Genomic DNA, 20980 nt, shown 5'->3' with positions numbered 1-20980 from the left:
CCACCTGATTTTTTTTTCGCGTGCACAGTGCTCCGGCGTCTTCTACGGTTAGATTATAAGTTTGTTGTAGATTTATACATAGTTTAATTAATTTTTATTGCATGTTATTTTGGGGTTGAAATAAACACTAACAATTTTCACAACCTTTTCGAATATTGAGTCAGTTTGGTGATAAACTGAAACTCGAGAATCTTGTTAGTTGATATCAATCAGTTAACAATAATAGTGTGGAAATAAACTGACTGCTAGATAGAATAAAATTGAAATAAGAACACACAAGATTTTACGGATGTTCGAAGATTTCAAACACTCGCACGTCACCCCTTCTATCACGAAGATAGGATATTCCATGAAAGACTTTGATCGATACAAAGAGTTGTACTGAACAACTTCAGTTGTGGACTTAACAATTCCAAAATGAAATTCTTACTTACAAAACAATTTACAGTATTCAACTGGACTGAAATAACTTAGCACAACTTATGAAAACAATATCAGTTTGTGCTAGTAAGCTCAAAGTATAGCCTTAAATGCTATGAATGTATACAATAAGCGTGAGCTTTGAAGTTTGCAAAGATTTCAGCTGAGTAACAGCTCAGATGATAGTTGTTCGAGAGTAGAGTTTTTCAAGAGTCGAGTTGAGAGTATTTTTCAGCTACTCTTTCTATGCTTATTATAGGCTTTGTCTCCAACGGTAATATTGAATGTAATTTGAATCTTTCTATATGATTTTTAAAACGTTAACATTCTTATGACAATCGTACACTGCGGTTTTTCTGAAATGCGACGAACCCACTACTAGTTACAGTCTGCTTTTGTACAGTTGTTGGTTGAATGTCCTTTTCCTTAACTAATGATGTGTACAACTGAAGATCAGCTGATAGGCTATAACTGATAAGCTCACAACTGTTTGTAGCAACTGATTAGGTAGTTGTCTGCGTAGTTCAGTCAGCTGGTTCAGTTGCCTTTGATTATCTTCGCATTCATCTTCAGTTAAGAGAAATCGATAGTTTTCATATTTTTGATCAGTTACTATCAGTCTTCTTGATCAGTTAGTTCAATCTATTAAATGCTCAGTTTGTAAAACTTCCGAAATTCAGTTTCCAACAATACTTAAACATGCATAGTCATAATCATTTTACTTAGAAATATGTTTCAAAGCAAGTGATACATACATATTGCGCCTGTTCAGACTAAACCACAGTACTGGGCTAGTAGGGATGTCCACTAGTACATACATAAGATCCCTAGTCATAATTTACCAGGTGGATTGATCCCTGGTCATATTTTACCACTTTCCCATCCTGATCAAAACCCGGTCATACTTTACCAGGGTGGAGAGGTCCTCGGATATGTTCTCCGGCTTCCAAACCTATTCATAATGGGTCACAAGACTATTAGCATACCTCAAAAACATCGAACATTTTCTTTTGCACGTTGAACATACTTACATAGCGTTGAGGGATTCATTGGATCTCGCTTGGGCTGTCGCTGAACATACTAACACGTTCTCATGCATTTTAAATTCCATAACTCAATCATGCACATCGTACTTATTACCAAGTTATATATTAAATAACTTATGAATTTCTAGAACACTCGGGACTTGACCAAGATAAACATCATAAACAACCCATGACATCGAACCCCGAAACAAACCCTGATATGAGTATGAACATTTTCCCAAGCAATAAAAGACACGGGCTTTGCTTAAACCATAGTTCAACGTTCCCTAATCAAACTTCGCAACATCTAAACTAACCTTCAGTAAGCTTAGACATAACGGCGTAGTAGTACCCAAAGGAAGCAATAGAACCTAAACTTGAAGCTCGAAGATACCTGAACCAGCGCTTAGGCGCTAAGTTAGCGCTGCAGCGCCTGTCAAGTGCCTAGGAGCTACCCCGGCACTACTCAACATGAAGTTGTAGCGCTGCAGAGCTCTAAATGCAGTGCTGCGTTGCTAACTCTGCGCGAACCAAACCTCAAAATGTCATCTTCTACCCATTCGCTTCCCTATGACTTCTAATGTACTCACAACTTTACCGACCCTAAGCTACAGACCAAATGTAACGTACCATACTTTAAACTACTTTAAAATTTACGGAAAAATAAAAATTTTCTTAATTAATTAGAAACCTTCAAATTGCGATAATAATAAACTGATCATTCAGAATATTTCCAACGAAAAGCTCTCAAATAAAGTTTGCCAAAACACTTGTTTAAATATAGAAAAAAATAACGTGAAATCAAAGTATTTGAAACATTGCATAATTTCTTAAAAAACATGGGCGGTCCTCATGTTTAGCCTCCTGCTCAGTCCAAGCCGGCTCATTGGTCCCCACCCCTCGTCTCCTCAAAGTCATCATCACATGCATCGATCAAGTCTAGTGAGTCTAAAAACTCAACATGTATAAACTGGAGATAGCATGTAGAGGCCCGTATTTCGTATTCATAATTTTGCGGAATTATTAAAAATTTTCTAAATAAATAATTACCTTGTCTTATTTAATTAAAATAAGCATGTAAATAATTTTAACTTTAAAATAACAGCAGAAACAAATATTGTTTTCAACCAACAATTTAAAAATAATCCAAAGTAAACATCAACTTAAAAATAATCCAACGTATTAAAACTAAGTTTGAATAATAAAAGGTGTATAAATTAAATCATGAGGTCCTCGGGTTTACTACTGCTGTCCCAAGATCGCTCACTGGTCTCCGCCCGCGGTCTTGACCTCGTCAATACCTACAACAATCAAGTCTAGTGAGTCTAAAGACTCAACATGTATATATCGTGAATAACAAGTAAATATATCATAAAATCGCATGTATCATAAAAATAAAGTATCGTAGAGAGTATGGTGAAAATCGTATCATGAATAATTATAACTACGTGCATGTCTGAAAATTCATACGTAAAAGCTGTGCTCAATAGAGCTCTGTCATAACATATCATAATTTTTCTGGTAGAGATAATGTTTCTAAGCAAGTGGCCCATAACATAGCGTAAGCGCTTGATCAGACTAAACCACAGTATACTGGGCGGTAGAGATCAATCACAGCCCTTGGACTGGATGTCCGTACCCATACATAATCATAAACCGATCATAAATCACCGGGCGGAGAGGTCCTCGGTTGCGCCTACCGACTTCCAAACCCATAAACGTAAGGTGGCCACAAGACATATAGCATATATCTCAAAAATAAACATTTTATATTATTATGCACGTAATATAATCATAACCTTATTTTTACCGGATGAGTTGGATCGTTCCCAGGCTTGCTGCGACTTAATTCTACTATGTGACACATGCAATAAATCTTAACTTGACAAAAACTTAACAATAGAACAAAAAACGAGACGATTCGGGCCAACAACTTGATTTTTGACCATGGCTTCGTACCAACCCGAACCAACATTAAACCAACGTTTAACTATGATTAAAAATACTCCAAACATACTGAAAAACATGCATAAGAATTGCAAAACACGAAAATAGGTGAAAGGAATCCAAAAACATAAAACACTCTTTTAAGAGTCATTTTGGCACATTTCACCGTAAATTCTCGTACGACCTCTAAACTCGACCAAATCACAAACGACCAAAAACATGACCTTCCTAACTCATTGAGGTACTGTCCAGTCCAAGACCATGGGCTAAAAGACAACCAAGAACTCAAACAACCCCAAAAACCGGATCCCATAGGTGCTGTCAAAAGTGCAGCAGTGGCAGCTTGTGTGTATTTGTAGTAAACTCTGAAAATAATTGACTACGGGCTTGAACCACCGCCCAAGGACTCTTACCAACATCCCAAGGCATGGCATGGACCATGGCTAAGGGCTCAAAGCCAACCATAAACCGAGCCAACACCTAGGACAATGCATCATGCTAGCCGAGAAATGCAGCCTGCTGTGTCTTGAGATGTATTAACTTGTTTTACTCTCTTGGGTCGTTCCAATGGCAATTTGATCAACCATGGCTCGACCTAGACATGATGAAGTGTTTTATAAACCATGGCTATGGGCTAGAAGCCAAACATAATCCAAACAAAACACCCAAAACCGAAAGTGTGCTCATGCAGAATTTTGATGTATTGTTTTGATGAAATTCTGATGGATCCGTGAACCAAACTTGGAAAGGACTCCTTGGCCACATCCTAGACATGTAAGGGAGGGTTCTAACCATGGCTACAGCCCCTAGGACCCCCAGGATTCGAACACATCCCTTAGACAATTAATGACAAAATATTTTGACACAAAGCTGTAACTCCTTGAAATGTTGCTGTCAATTCTTTGTTGTGCGTGTATGGACTTGAACCATTGACCCAAAAACACCCTAACACATTCTAATTCATGCCTAGTAGCAGCCATGTGAGCCTGGAACCGAGCAACATCCTGAAATCAACAAAACTTAGCAAACCCGTGAAGTTGGAAACAAAAGAATTTAGGAAAAATCTGTACAGATTTTGCTTGGTAAACCTTGCTGTAATTTCGTGATGTCTCATGATTCTTGATCATATATTGTTATAAAATAGCTAATATAACTTGATTGAAGAGCAAAGAAGTAATATATACATGCCTGGAATTTGTTTTGACAAAAACAAATCAATACGACGAACACGAGCGACAGAATCGGTGTTGGATTTCCTTTCTTATTTCTGTGATGTTTTCACGATTTCAACAGCTGGTGCTTTCTGATATTTATAATGTAAGGGTGGGGGAAGGCTAGGTATGGAAGGTGAATGATATAAGAGGTGTTAAATAAGTCTTGAATTGCATTTAGTTGAGAGTTACAAGTGAGAATTTGAATGGGAATTGAATTGTTTCTTCACCTTGTTGTAGCTGCTATTATTCTATTATTCCAGCTACTAACTCACGAATCTAAGCTGCTATTTTCTGATATTTTTCAAGGGTGAGAGTGTGGGTTTGCTAGACAATGAAGGTGAGTGTTAAAAGGTGTCATTATATGCATTAAGGTGGGAGTTACAAGTGTAGGCTTTGAATGCAATTTAAATGATTCTCATTCATCTTGCTAGCCGATACATTTTCTCCTTCTTGTTGTCTATTCACGTTTATTTGCTAGCAATATGGGCTGAGGAGCTTCAAGGAGAATTATGGTGCATGTATTACCTATAACTATGGAGGTTAAAAGTGAGAAATGATTACACTATGAAAACCATTTAGTGGTGACTTGAATGGTGTTTATTACAATTTTTTTTAATTGTCTTGACCGAGAATCATTACTCATTTGCGTGGTATATTTTTATTTAAACTTTGCATTTTAATTGTTTAAGATTTTACATACCCATTATACATTTTAGTGAATTTAGACCTTAATTTAAAATGAACTCTTGCATGGCATTGCATGTTTACAATCTAAGTATTTAAATGATATATTTAATTTCATGAATATATTATACTTAGATTAATTCATCCCCCATTTGTTAACATATTTTAATTTAAGCTTTAATTAAATATTGAACCTAATAGAATTTATTTACTAACTTGATTCCAATTAATTTAATAAATCCTAAAACATTCTTTTTCTATAAATTAAATTATTCCTTGACTTAATATAAATTTAGGAATATTTTTCTTATTATTAATATTATTTCTAATCTCCAAACTCGGTCCGGCCTCGCGTATTTATCCTTAAAAGATAAAACTAAACATCTACTTTTTAAAATAAATAATCATGATTTAAAATTATTTAAAATGACTTAAACACTTAATATATTTAATTAAAAATTCATTCTTAATTTAAATAGTAACAATTATGCATGGCTTATACGTAATTTGATTTTCGGGTTCTACATAGCAAGTACTACATAATAAAACCATATGAATCTTTAAAGTAGGGCTTACGTACTAGAAACTTGAACGTAACAGCATAAAAATACTTGACACTTGAACGTAATAGCATAAACGTAGATGTGCCATCATCATAAGACTTTTCTTAAACATACTTGCATACATAACATCATTTTGCGTAGAGATATGTTTCAAAACAAGTGACCCATACATAAATACGCCTGATCAGACTAAACCACAGTATTGTGCTGACATGAAAAATCCACTATCATATACATGAGATCCCTGGTCATGCTTTACCAGGTGGATTGGTCCCTGGTCATGCTTTACCGCTTTCCAATCCTGATCTAAACCCGTTCATGCTTTACCGGGGTGGAGAGGTCCTCGACCACGTTCACCGACTTCCAAACCCGTTCATAATTTGGTCACAAGACATTTATCATACCCAAAAAACTTAAAATATTTTCTTTTGCACATCGAACATACTTACTTGGCGTTGAGGGATTCATTGGATCTCGCTTGGGACCACTGTTGCACATGCTAACGTGAGTTCGAATACATATCTTGCATAAATTATACATATAGTCATGCTCACACCCAAAAATGACAAAACGTTCTAAATCATTCGGGACTAGACCTCGTTTAATCATCATACTAAATCATAACATCAAACCCCAAAAAAATCCCTAAAATTTTTTTTATTTTTATTTAAAAAGTTCATGGACCCCATGTAAGGGTCCGTGTAGGTGCTTAAAATTCAAATTTTGAAGGAAAAAGTGCACGGACTCCATTCCAGGGTCCGTGTACCTACTGGAATCGCGAACCAACAGAAATTCACTACACTTTTGACTTAATTCTCCTAACTCGATCATACGACCCATGAATCAATGCCTCGAGACCCATCCTAGGATACAATGACACTTATTCAAACTCAAACAATCCCCCCAAAACAACTAGGCATCACAAACAACGCCACCCAATCCGGGAACTCGACATTTGACATCAAAACACATTCTACGACTTCTAATGCAAACAAGTGTCTATCGATGCGAACCAACACACCAAAAATCATCCCAATATCATACTCAACATACTTAAACGCAACAGTGATCACCCGTCGATCCCCAACGAAGCCTGCAACAATAAAACTTCAAGAAGGTATCAAAAAGTTCTATGTTTTATATGTTGAAAGCTTTTCCATAAAATCGACCGAAAAGTCGCAGTATTTAAAATGACAGCGAACTTTTTACTCAAACTTTTTACATGTTTTATATGTTTTACTCGAAAAGTCGCAGTATTTAAAATGACAGCGAACTTTTCTATGTTTTATATGTTGAAAGCTTTTGTTTCAAAATCGATCAAACAAATTTTTGCTCAAACTTTTTACAACATACATGGATTTTTACACATAATAAACATAAGAACATATAATATAACAAGATCGATGCAGAAACAAAAGATTATACATGCCTTTTGATATTTAACGATACCGAAATGACGATACCGAAGCGGGAAAATGCAAAGATGATCCAGAATGATTTGTGGCTCGATTTCCTTGAAGAAACTGAACAAAAACTTGCTGGAAAACTGAAGGGAAAGGGGCGGCTGCTCTTGCTATAGAACCCTAGGTTTTATTTTTTTAAAAAAAAAAACTGAAATTAAGGGTAGTGAATTGTGTGTGTGTTAAACGTAAGTGTGTGTGTGTAAATGTCGGTGTGTGCGTGAGTTAGTTTAGGTAATTAGGAGAAATTATGTCCTTAATTGATAATTAACAGCAATTAAAATACTAACCTTCCTCTAACTTTAAATAACATCTCTTAATTTAAAATAAAATGTACAAGTGACAACTCTTTAAAAACTTTAAAGTCATAAAATCACCTAATAATTAAATTAGGCTTTTAAAATGTAAAAAAATTAAATAAACTTTTTAAAATGCCCCAAACCCAACTTAAAATAAAATATCACATTTTAAAAGTTACCTAAATCGTCGCCGGTCTCTTTTCCTCGTTCTCGCATCGAATAATCGCTTGAACATGAAGCTCAAGAAAACATTTTAACGTGCATCATATAAACATGTAATAATTTTAAATATTGAAAATCATAAATCATGCATAGTTAAAAATAATTTTAAAATTAAATAAATAATTTAAAATTTTAATAAATGCATGTGTTTTACGTGTATTGAATTTGGGTTCTACAGTTCCTTCCCTACTTAAATAAATTTTTTCCTCAAAATTAAGTCTTATTAAAAAATTCCGGGTAGCGATTCCTCATCTCTTCCTCGGTCTTCCAAGTTGCTTCCTCCACTGATTGATTTAGCCACCGGACTTTGACTAGCTTGGTTACTTTGTTCTGAAGTCTCCGCTCTTATCTGTCTAGGATTTGAACAGGTCCTTCCTCATACGACAGATCTGGAGCAAGATGCAACGACTCATAGCTCAAAACATGTGAGGGATTTGCTTGGTACTTCCTCATCATCAAGACATGGAACACATTGTGTACACCGGCCAGATTAGGCGGTAGGGCTACACGATAAGCTAGTGTCCCAACTCTGTCAATAATTTTGAACAGTCCAATAAATTTCGGACTAAGCTTGCCTCTCTTCCCAAACCTCATAACACCCTTCACAGATGCTATCTTTACAAAAATGTGATCACCTACGGCAAACTCAAGATCCCTTCTTCTCTTGTCAGCATAAGACGACTCTCGGCGGTCTTCATCCTGTCTCGGATCTTGACCACCACATCTGCTGTCACGGTTTAGATAAAACTGTCGCTATTACCAACGGTTTTATGAACCGTTGCTAAATCGTCGCTAATAGCGACTATTTGTAAAACTGTCGGTAATTTAGCGACGGTTTAAGCAAAACTTACCAAAGATATTATCTCAAAGACTTGCTCTATGTGGCAGTCACAAATCACGCAATGGTGATCTATTGTTAAAGATAGACAGAATTTTATCATATTTCAATCTAAATTGATTTTTAAAGTAAGTTAACAATTGCGAGATACAATTTCTACCAAATGTGATGTTGGAATTTTTGAATTAATGATATGGATTTGAGAGAAAAATCAACATTATTGTTTGAGAACAAAATACAAATAGAATAGAAAAAAAAAAAATTTGTTCAGATGGGTGCATTATCATCAATCCCATTGTAAAGTTTCACAAAAACTTCTATGAGATCGTCTCATGAGTCAATTTTGTGAGACAAATCATCTATCTGATCTAGGTCGTGGAAATGTATTACTTTTTATACAAAAAGTATTATATTTGACTCCAAATATAGACTGGGTCGATCCGTCTCACAAATATAAATCTACTAGACCTTTTTACAAAAGACCTACACCTAAAATTTTGGTATATGTGAAATTATTTCAAATTAATATTTATATACAACTTTTTGTAGGATTGCACCTATGATGCAGTAAAAATTGACCAAATCGAATATTTTTTTTTTAGCTAAGAGAGTTTTGTTGAATTAGTTCTCGAACTCGGGACTTCATTTCAAATTTGAGATTTCTGCCATTCTACCAGTTGCCCTAGCTTCGCCCAATCTCACATCGATTCACTTTACCACAGCAGCACTGGAATCTGGCCTCGATAGCCTCGGCCGTAGCATCATCGGAATCCTTTTCTTTTATCCGTTTGTAGCGTGCCGAAAGACGACGGGTAAGAAATCAACACTTACGAAAGGTTGGGCTGCTTTCCAATTATTTTACTCTAACAGAACTCTTCAAAATGTGTCCTCTATGTTAATGTTTTCTCTTTTTCTCATGTACCCATCCTCCTTTGGGATTCCTCTTCCCAAATCCTAGTGTCAGCTACCATAAAATTGTAATCAGGGAATTTTTTGTGTTCTTGATTTGTTAATTGTTTTATTCACATTCTATTGATTTTTTTTTATTGTAGTTACCAATTCTTATGCCTGAGATTGATTTTATGTGGTCTTGAATTCTTTGATTTTGCAGTTTTTTGTGTGTTGAGAAGAAATTGATTGGTTTTCCTTGTTTTTCTAATTCTATGTCATGGACTGTGATGATACATATAGTCGGTGTATGTAATTGTGTTTTAAATAGTATTTAAAGTCCATTATTCAGGGTTCTAGCATATATTTTCCTAAAATGAAGCTATGTAGAAAGCTGCAGTGTGTGCTTTGAATAAGTATTATTAAGCTCTAGCAAAACCAATAAATTTAGTTCCTGATTATATATTTCTTAATTTTTTTCCTGAAAAATGTGTTAAGTTGGTTACTGACTGAAATTACCAATTTTAAATAGGTTTTTGTTTGATTGATTTTAACAAAAAATGAATAAAACATGGTTGGTTCGGTTTAGTAGGAAAATGAATTGGGTTCATTCAGTTTTGAGCACTATATGCCCATTCCTAGAATCTTTGCCTTCTCCCAAAAAATTATATCTTTCACCTTTGAGTTTAGAAAAGTGCTTACCACTCTATGGCTCCAATCGATGTTTCTTGCTACTGCCCTTGAACCAAGTTCTCAAATCTCACATATTGGAGTATGTGGCAAGAATAACTAAGGAATTCAAAGGAATTATTTTCCATGCCTTTGAACCAAGCCCTTACCATTCACATTTTGTACCTTGAGTTATCATTGAGGATTTCTACCTTTTTTTTTGGTTGGGTGTTGAAAAATGATTTTTAAGTATTTTGTTAAACTTAACATTCAATTTTCATTGTTATGCTTTAAATATAACTTTTTGTTATTGGCTTATATTTTAATCAAGTTTTAAACAGAATTCAGTTTTATACTTTGAAAGCCATGTTAATTTGATGTTTCCATATTTTAAATTATGTCAGTTTACTTGAAGTTTATATTTTTAGTTGTTTCACAATCCCAGAATGTTGGTAAGTTTTAAACATGCTTTCCATATGATTAAGTTATTTAGATCATGACTTTGAAAACTCTTATTTAGAACATGATTAAGTTATCCCATAAAGTTGGTAAGTTTTAAACTTGCTTTCCATAAGTTAGTTAGAAAGGCCGAACAAATTTTGTTGCCACAGTCCCAACTCCTAACGACAATTGAGAAGGGTGCACAAATGGCTAAGGACAACACACCCGCATTGTCCCGACAGAGTAGGGATTGAATGATGGCTGGAGAACCATGTTTTGGAAGGCCGAAACCAAACTTCCGTTAACAGTTTTTGTCTTGCTAATGTTTAGAAGGTTTCGATCCTTGTTTTTGGTGTGGTTTTGTTTTGAGCTGATTTTGTTAAAAGTGGGAATGGTAAATTTACAAACAATTTGCGCCGATCTACATCATCGACGGTTTTATGAACCGTCGCTAGTTGTAAAACCATTGCTATTACTGACGGTTTTTCTTAAAACCGTCGCAAATTGTCTTCCCATTCCTCCCTCCATTTTTCTTCGCACCGCTTTCCTTCTGTGGTAAATTTTTCTCTCTGAGACGATTTTAGTTTCGAGTTGGGGCAAGTTTTTTAGCTCCCATTCTTAGTAAATTTTTTAGTTTTGGTTAAGATCATGAATTTTGTTAGCTTGTAGTACAGGTCGTTTTCCAGCTGATTTTTTTGCGTGTGCACAGTGCTCCGGCATTTTCTACGGTCATATTATAAGTTTGTTGTAGATTTATATATAGTTTAATTTGTTTTTATTGCGTGTTATTAGAAATTAAATAATATATATTACATGTTTGTTATTAAAATATTTCATAATTTAAATGATTAATTAATTGTCAACATTAAAATTATTAAATATGTCTACTTATGTTGTTGAATGAGAGCTAAGGAGTTCGTATATTAATTTTTTTAATTAATGAGTAAATGATAGCGATTAAGTAAATTACATCTTATTTATTCTTTGCAGAATAAAATGGATAATGATAGAAATTTGATGTATCGTCGGTTGGAGAATGGATTTCTAACAAATTTGATTAGGGACGCGCTAATTAGAAAAATTTTTTGTAGTGACTTATGATTATTAACTTTTCGTATTTTCAATTTTGAGTACACTCATCTTTTAAAACACGTATATTCAGGATATGTGTGCATTGGAAATGTGTATTGAAAATACAAATAGTTAATATATTATTTTTTTCCACCGTGGATTTTTGCGTCCAGGGATTTCACAGCCAATTAGCCTTAATTATTTCCAGTAACTTTCTACTCAAATCTTTTATTATTATTGTAGAAAAAAATATCTTTAATTATTAACGATCAAAAAATTGGTGTTTGTCCAAGTATTTGTATAGCCCAAAAAATAGTGGCCATTTTCCTGTTGAAACCCTAACTGCAACTCTGCTTCTATAACCAGGTTGTGTTCTTTTCGTTTTGGTAATTTCAAGTGAATTGTGATAAGGATGGGGAAGTCAAGTTCTAAATTGCGAGGAGATCTCCATGGCTTAAGGTGTCAACATTGTGCTGGCCCCCTTTCAAAAGAGATGGTAAGTCACCAAAACCCTTTTGATTACCCAACGAATTATCCTCAAAATTAAAATCCCAACTCTGAATTCCACAGGAGACCAGTGAGTGGACTGTTTCATCACTCATCAGGGACAGCTTTTCCATGGTGTGGATGGCCATTTTTGTATCTTTTTCCTAGTGCGCTCTATTTTTTAATCGGATTTGTGATCTTTTATCTTTTTTACTTGTCGCATTAGATAGGATCAGCCGTTGGAGGCACGGCAGGAGCTTTTTATGGTTTCCACCACGGTATGAATGATGTTATATCATTTCGTATGATTGGTTAGTATGTTCTGGGTCAAAACACATAATTTGATTGGAATCATTGATTTTTTTGCATTGACTGATTTGTTTTAACAATGTTGATTGGTTTATTAATTTTTTTTATATGTGATTGGATTTATTGTGAATTTGGGATTGTGTGTATCATACCATATGAGAAAATTTCTTCGGTTCTTTACAAACTCTTGCAATTTTAATGGAGATTTTGTGTTTAGATTCTCTAATGTCAATCCTTCTACAGCTATGCCGTTTGTTAGGAGGTGGATCAAAGGACCTATGTGGTTACATTTCCTCATTGGTGCAAGTTTTTGATGTTGTTGTAGGAGTTGGTGTTGTAACCGTTTGTTTTGGAACTTCTTTTCTCTTGGTATGGTGATGGTGGGATGTGGATTACCATCATTATACTCAACCGTGGCATTTTTCTGTGCTGCTTTATGATATGCATTCTATGCTTATGTAAGGACAAGTAATGTTAACTAATGTTTTTAGTTGGAAGTACTTGAACATTTGGTGATATTGGGTACCCTCAGGCATCAACAATATACAAATTTTTTTTAGTCTCATATTGATTCTTGTGGTAGGGGTGGCTGTAAATTGGCCAAATTCCTCTTTCATGATGAACATGATTCATATTTATGTTGCAAGAGTGCTAGTGTATAAATTAGCTACGTGTAGACATTTCCACTACGCTTTGATTCTCTGATGATCAACCAGCAATTGCTAGTGGTAATCAAGGATCCATGGTGTAATGTTACTGTTTCCACTTCAATTTTGTGCATCACTCTCAAATTTTCTTTTTCAAGGCCATTGATGCGGGGACAGAATTTTATGACATACGCATTATCTTCTATACCATGTGTGAAAGAATAATCTACTTTTTAAGCAGGGTTTTAACTTAAATCTTAACAATGTCCACAACTTAAAACGGTAGTGTCTTGTGTCTTTTTCTTTGCAATTCATTTCTTTTCTTTATTTGCATGCCCAGATGGAGAAAGAAAGGTGGTTTGATATGATAATAATGTTAATAACAGAGCTATATGCATAAGGATCATGTGCAATGCTCGCAACAGGATAAAATTCATACTATCTGGATTTGTGGAAAAAGCGTGGAATATAATGTGGAGGTTGGGTCATTGTATATTCTAAGTATTCTTTGAATTTTAATACTTTACTATCTCAGCTGTATTAAATTTAACCTAGTTTTCTTTTTGTACGTGTGTAAATATTTTGAATACTGAAATTTTATCTAAAAACACTTTACTATGGCCCCCTCATTTATTTTGCATAAGTCTGTCATGTGCATGAGCGAGTAACATTAATGTTAAGGATATTACAAAAGTTATTTGCGTCCAATTTTAAATTGATAAAGAGCTTTCCTTCTGCGTTGATTTTTTGTTCTTCCCTATTCTTTTCTATGTTTTATTCATTGGGTTTTTTTAATTATTGTTTTGTAATGCAGGCCCCACCCGTCATTGTTTTCTCATCAGGTTGTGCTGGATTAACAGGTAAATATATTCTTTACACGGAACTGTATGGTACTATGTATATGCGATTGTGGCCTCATGATATAGTTAGAAAGGCCGGACAAATTTTGTTGCCACGGTTCCAACTCCAAACGACAATTATGACAGGTCTTGTTTTGTGTGGCGGTTTCTACAGTGGTAGTGGTCGGGGGTTTTGATGCAACATTGTGACTGTTCTGATTTAAAAAAAAATGTTCCTGTTGGTATTTGGATGCTATTGATGGAGTGTTGAACTAGATTTTCATATGGCTATAATTCGAGAGTAGTTGGTTATTTATGTAAAAGGTTTTGTAGTTTGCACAATAGCTAAGGACAACACACCCGCATAGTCTTGACAGAGTAGAGATGGATGATGCTGGAGGACCATGTTTCGGAAGGCCGAAACCAAAGTCCTGCTAATGGTTAGAAGGTTTCGATCCTTGGTTCTGGTTTGGTTTTGTTTTTGAGCTGATTTTGTTAAAAGTGGTGGAGATATAACATAATGGCATATATAATTAATAAAAAATGGCTAAAAGTTTAACATTTTTTCACAAATTATTGTGTTCTTTTGGTGCCGACTACTTATTTTTTTTTTACAAGAAATAAGCCATAAGTTCTTGATTTTGGTTTTAATTTTAGAATGGAAACTGACATGGAAAAGATGCTCTTATTCCCATTTTCAACTAATGGTTTTAATTTTTGTTTATCGTTTCAAAGTAAATGATAGTCCGGGTTATTCCTGTGAGCCTGTTGAATGGCTTCCATCAGTTTGTTCTTGCATTGCATTTCCATTCTCCAAGAAGGAAGAGAAATAATGAAGAATGCGGGGATGTTGGGTTACTTTTGAAAGGACAATGCTGTTTACTTTTCTCCTTTTCAATTTCCATATTTTGAAGACTCGTGTAATTGTCTGACTTCAGAATTCTGATGCTTGTGGTCATTATTTTGCGCAGGTGGATCTATTCGGCACTTGTTCAACTCGCCTCTTCATCTTATCATGCAGTTGTGTCATCTTCACCATCGCCACCGCGTTCATCCTCATAGCATTAGGAAATGACTACGTCTTAAACTGCTAAACTTCTTCACTGTGGTTTCCAGAGGAATCAGTTGTGGCGAGAGGTCTGGCAATTACAAGTTGGAGCGGTCATTACCCTGCTTGCACTCAATAGTAGGATCATTCGTTCCTCTCATCCACTCAGAACAGTATTAACTACTAATGCAAATAAGAAGGATCATATATTTATTCATCTCATCTGCGCACACCTGTATTATTATATGAAACATGTACTTGGTATTGTTATATAACATACAAAACTCTTCGATGTTTGATTACAAAGTTGCGAGATGTCCATTTGGTCAACTTTTTGATGGACGCAAATGTTCATGCTGCTAAAACTGTGATCCTAGCATGTTTCCTTGCATATTGGCATCTAACTTAGTCGATTCTTAATTAAAAAAAAAAGAACAGAATCCAATCTACGAAAAACAAGCTGACCAATTCTTGAATTAAGGTAGCAAGTAAAAGTTTTCTGAAATTCTTTTTATGACTAGAACTTTTTGTCAACATAATGTAAACCATTTATTAACTATGAGTCCCTGGAATCATACATGTTTGAATTATGAGTACAGGTTTCATATGTTTAAAATTTATCAAGCGGATGCTTCTTACTTGTGGTACTTTGAAAATGGGACCTCCACGCTTACTGATACTTGTATCCTAATGAAGTGATTTCTGCCTTTTAGTGCAAAATACATGGATTCAAACAAAAAATTCACATGTGATCCATTGTAGGCGTGCACCTCATTGGGACCGCTACCATGTGCCACTTGCGCTGTCACGTTTTCCTTGGGGGCTAAACCACATGTGAAATTAGGTCTACACACTCAAATGTCTCGCTTTTTGGGTTTATTTCATCTTACCCATGTGGGCATTGTCTCCATGATAGGATGGATGACCAAGATTTGCTCATGCATATATAGGACACACTTTTTTTTTTAAATTGTATGTGTGGCAAGATCTTATCCGTTGAAATGAAATGAGAGTAGTGCCCACATAGGTAGGATCTCATCTACCCGCTTTTTGTAAGAAATTTATTTAATATCTAAGCATGTATAAAAGACAATGTGATTTTTATTTTATTCTTATTTCACCCTCAAAGAGAAAATTCTCCGGCTTTGAAATATATATATATATAGCAATACGCCTTCCTATTTCACCCTCAAACATCAAAGACCCTCAAACAGAAAATTCTTTGAAATTGATGTGATTATGAAAGGGCCACCCGAGACCCGATTGGATTTACCATGAGAAGATTTGATATGCGAGGACAGTATGCGTGAGCTGTGCGAGAAGATTAGTGCGAAGACAGTAGGTCTCGCGCATATGCGCGAAGAAAGGGCGCGCATATGTGCGAGCTGTTGAATATTCAAGCGCCGAGACCAGTAGGTCTCGCACATATGCGCCGGGGGAGGTCGCACATATGCGCGAGACGTGCTGTAGGGAGAAGAAGCCACATGTTCTTTCATTCAATAAAATCATAAATAAAGTGCAATAGTCATAAAATAAAATCGTCGCATGTTTACCAAACCTAAAAAGAAAAAAAGTTTGAAAAGTATAGCCATACTAAACCTTTCAAAAATCTCTAAAAAATCATAAATAAATAGTCTTAAAAATCTTTAACATAAATCATGAGTCGTAAATCATAATGCGGATAAATTAGAAACGCTGGTCCTCGGGTTGTGTGCGCCATCAGTCCAGTAAAATCATCCGTCAAGCCCTCCCTCGACCTCACCTGCATCCATCACACCTAGTGAGTCTTGAGTCACCATAATCTTTATAACAAGTAATACGTATAAAACCACATGCAACAGTGAAAATACTTTTATGTAAAAATAAATTTTCATGACATGCAAATCATAAACTTTAACTTAACATGACATAAACCTTTAACATGATCATAAACATTTTCCTTTTCCTTATGCTTTTCCTTTGTTGAATTCAGATCGTTAATTGTGACTTTCCTGAACATGACATGAACATGAAAAATCGATGGATCCGTTTACATGAAACCACAGTACTGGGCGGCGGGGACATCAGCGACACTCTCACCGGTCAACTGAGCATTGACCTATCATTTTTCAAATAGAAATATGATCGTTGGGGTTCCCTCTGGGGCCTTTTCCCCTCACGATATTCCCATTCTTACCGTTACCACAAAACCGATACCACATATTCGTAATGATGAAAATACGATCGTCGGGCTCCCACTAGGACCATCACCCTCACGATATCTCCAACATTATAGAATTAGTCACAATTAATTCAATTCCTCCAACGTTTACATTCTCATCACTTTATGAAATCATGCATACCACATGTGAAATTAGGTCTACACACTCAAATGCCTCGCTTTTTGGGTTTATTTCATCTTACCCATGTGGGCATTGTCTCCATGATAGGATGGATGACCAAGATTTGCTCATGCATATATAGGACACTCTTTTTTTTTTTGAAATTGTATGTGTGGCAAGATCTTACCCATTGAAATGAAGTGAGAGTAGTGCCCACATAGGTAGGATCTCATCTACCCGCTTTTTGTAAGAAATTTATTTAATATCTAAGCATGTATAAAAGACAATGTGATTTTTATTTTATTCGTAAAGGGTATTACTCATTCTTGCATTTAGATCTTTCGAGCAATAAGCCTTCTTATTTCACCCTCAAACAGCAAATTCTCCGGCTTTGAAATATATATATTATATATATATATATATATATATATATATATAGCAATACGCCTTCCTATTTCACCCTCAAACAGCAAAGACCCTCAAACAGAAATTTCTTTGAAATTGATGAGATTATGAAAGGGCCACCCGAGACCCGATTGGATTTACCATGAGAAGATTTGATGTGCGAGGACAGTATGCGCGAGCTGTGCGAGAAGATTAGTGCGAAGACAGTAGGTCTCGCGCATATGCGCGAAGAAAGTGCGCGCATATGCGCGATCTGTTGAATATTCAAGCGTCGAGACCAGTAGGTCTCGTGCATATGCGCCGGGGGAGGTCGCACATATGCGCGAGACGTTCTGTAGGGAGAAGAAGCCACATGTTATTTCATGCCACGTGCAATAGTCACAAAGATGTATTGCATAAATAAAGTGCAATAGTCATAAAATAAAATCGTCGCATGTTTACCAAACCTAAAAAGCAAAAAGTTTAAAAAGTATAGCCCATACTAAACCTATCAAAAATCTCTCAAAAAGCATAAATAAATAGTCTTAAAAATCTTTAACATAAATCATGAGTCGTAAATCATAATGCGAATAAATTAGAAACGCTGGTCCTCGGGTTGTGTGCGCCATCAGTCCAGTCAAATCATCCGTCAAGCCCTCCCTCGACCTCACCTGCATCCATCACACCTAGTGAGTCTTGAGTCACCATAATCTTTATAACAAGTAATACGTATAAAACCACATGCAACAGTGAAAATACTTTTGCGTAAAAATAACTTTTCATGACATGCAAATCATATACTTTAACTTTTTCCTTTTTCCTCAACATGATATAAACCTTTAACAAGATCATAAACATTTTCCTTTTCCTTATGTTTTTCCTTTGTTGAATTCAGATCGATAATTGTGACTTTACTGAACATGACATGAACATGAAAAATCGATGGATCCATTTACATGAAACCACAGTACTGGGCGGCGGGGACATCAGCGACACTCTCACCGATCAACTGAGCATTGACCTATAATTTTTTGAATAGAAATACGATTGTTGGGGTTCTTCTGGAGCTTTTCCCCTCACGATATTCCCATTCTTACCGTTACCACAAACCGATACCACATATTCGTAATGATGAAAATACGATTGTCGGGCTCCCACTGGGACCATCACCCTCACGATTTCTCCAACATTATCGAATTAATCACAATTAATTCACTTCCTCCAACGTTTACATTCTCATCACTTTATGAAATCATGCATAACATAACATTTTGTTTTTGAAACCAAACATGCAACATATCTTTTAAATGTCTTCCTTAAATCATAAAAATCTCTTAGACATTTAAAAATCATAATTTATTCATGTAAAGTTCATAAACATTTAAAAATAATCATAATATCATGAAAACAACATTTAGAGCACTGCCATGACGTTTACTGATTTTTTTGTGTAAAAAGACCATTTTACCCCTGGACTTTACATTTTACGATTTTTAACTATTTCTTGATTTCTTGACTCTAACATGTCCCAAATAATTATTTAAGCTAACATGAATTTTTCCATAATTTTATTTGGCATAAAAATTAGACTTTTCCATTTATCTTTAAATAATTGTTTGGACAGTGTTTTAATCCCGAAAAATCCCAAACTTTAATATAAAATTCCTAAATTCCCAAATTAGTTTTTTATATTATTTTAGCCCTTATGAACCAGACTCCACCCCCGTGAGCCGTTTTTCAATTTTATTGAGTCAAAAACCCTAATTTGGCACCTAAACTTCGACCCCAAGCCAACTTTCGATTTTCACGAGTTACTCCCGAACCATGTTGGTCCAAAATTGAACAACATGCTAAAGTACCCTGCTGGACCCTAAGTTCACTTAGATCCCCTCCCAAACAACCAAAACGAAAGCTGGAAGTCGCCCCATGTTACAGCCGAGAATCCCTAGTGTGGTAGGACTCTATGATTTGGTGTCTAGGACCTAAACAGACGCCCCAGCCCTTGAACCATCACGTTTTGCACCTTCTTAGGACCCTAGTGAGCCACCATAGCCCAGCATGTGTCCCACACACCGAGCCCCCAAACCCCTGAAGCTGTGCGAACCTTGCACCAGCTTTGGGCTGTGTCCTCGGGAAGAGTCCTAGCCATGGAAGAGTCCTAGCATGGCTAGGACTCTTTTCCCAGCCTCTACTCGAGTCCTAGCTTGGCTAGGACTCTCACCCTGCCTCATGACAGCCCTTGGCCGAGCCCTGGCCCAATCCAAGGCCAAGCCTCCCCCTTGAACAAGGAACCCGATCGCCCTAACCCCCAAGACAGCAGTTTTACGTTTTCTGCCATGGTTGGTTAGGACTCTAATTCACATATTAGCTTTGCTTAAACATAAAAAACATCATGGCATCCCCTTTAGTATAAAAAAAACGTTAATTATTGCCTCAACATATTGCATAAAAATCGTGCACATGAGAAGAAACAATAACAACAAAAATTTGGACTTCATGCTTTCATACAAAAACTTTTAAAGATATATTATGACATGATGGATGAGAAAAGGAGATTAATGGCGTGCCTTTGCGTTATATATGCACGAAAATCCGTTGACGACCAACAACGGGCAAGAACCTTGGCTTGTTTCCACTTGAGCCCTTCGAAAATCCTTGGATGATATGTATATGTGTCGTGTGTGTGTGTATGAGAGGGGTGGGGAGAGTTTTCAGATTTTTAAAGTGGGTGGCCGATTGTTTGTGGTGTAAAGTGTAGGGTTTTTAACATATTATATGCATAAAATATACTAATTAATTTACTGACTAGGCCTTAGGACTATTAAGCCATTAAATTAAGCCCATTAGTCTAATTAAGAATTTAATAAAATATCAACAAGGTTTATGTTTAAATAAATTTGTGAATTTATTAGCCGGGTTGCCAAAAAGCTTGTATTTTAGTTGAAAACCCAACACCGATAAAATTTACGACCTAGCGTAAACCCCTTATTTTCAAAAATATAAAACCTCTCAATCATATTTTAAATAATTAAAAATAATTATTTAATAAAAACATTTTACGTTTTTCAGACCGTGGTCTCCGTTCTTCGATCGCAACTTGAATATTCCTTAAAAAATACATTTTAATGCAGCCATGTAAAAAATATATTTTAAACATGTCAATATGCACAACATAATTAATTCACGCAATTAAAACATTTAATTA

The 20980-nt window shown here is 35.5% G+C and overlaps 1 protein-coding gene across 1 annotated transcript; it reads left to right on the top strand.

Annotated features, from left to right (window-relative positions):
* Window positions 1-28: 28 nt before the first annotated feature.
* Window positions 29-15400, top strand: LOC140803204 (uncharacterized). Its single transcript, XM_073158934.1, has 6 exons — window positions 29-47; window positions 12153-12237; window positions 12312-12362; window positions 12454-12505; window positions 13998-14043; window positions 14994-15400. The coding sequence occupies exons 2-6, from the start codon at window positions 12154-12156 to the stop codon at window positions 15082-15084; spliced, it is 324 nt and encodes a 107-aa protein (XP_073015035.1). The 5' UTR covers window positions 29-47; window position 12153; the 3' UTR covers window positions 15085-15400.
* The last annotated feature ends 5580 nt before the right edge of the window (window positions 15401-20980 follow it).

The sequence above is a fragment of the Primulina eburnea genome, chromosome 10, assembly GCF_022965805.1.
Source record: "Primulina eburnea isolate SZY01 chromosome 10, ASM2296580v1, whole genome shotgun sequence".
NCBI lineage: Eukaryota > Viridiplantae > Streptophyta > Magnoliopsida > Lamiales > Gesneriaceae > Primulina > Primulina eburnea.
The sequence above is the reverse complement of the archived record's forward strand: the minus strand, read 5'-3'. Positions and strand labels throughout refer to the sequence as shown.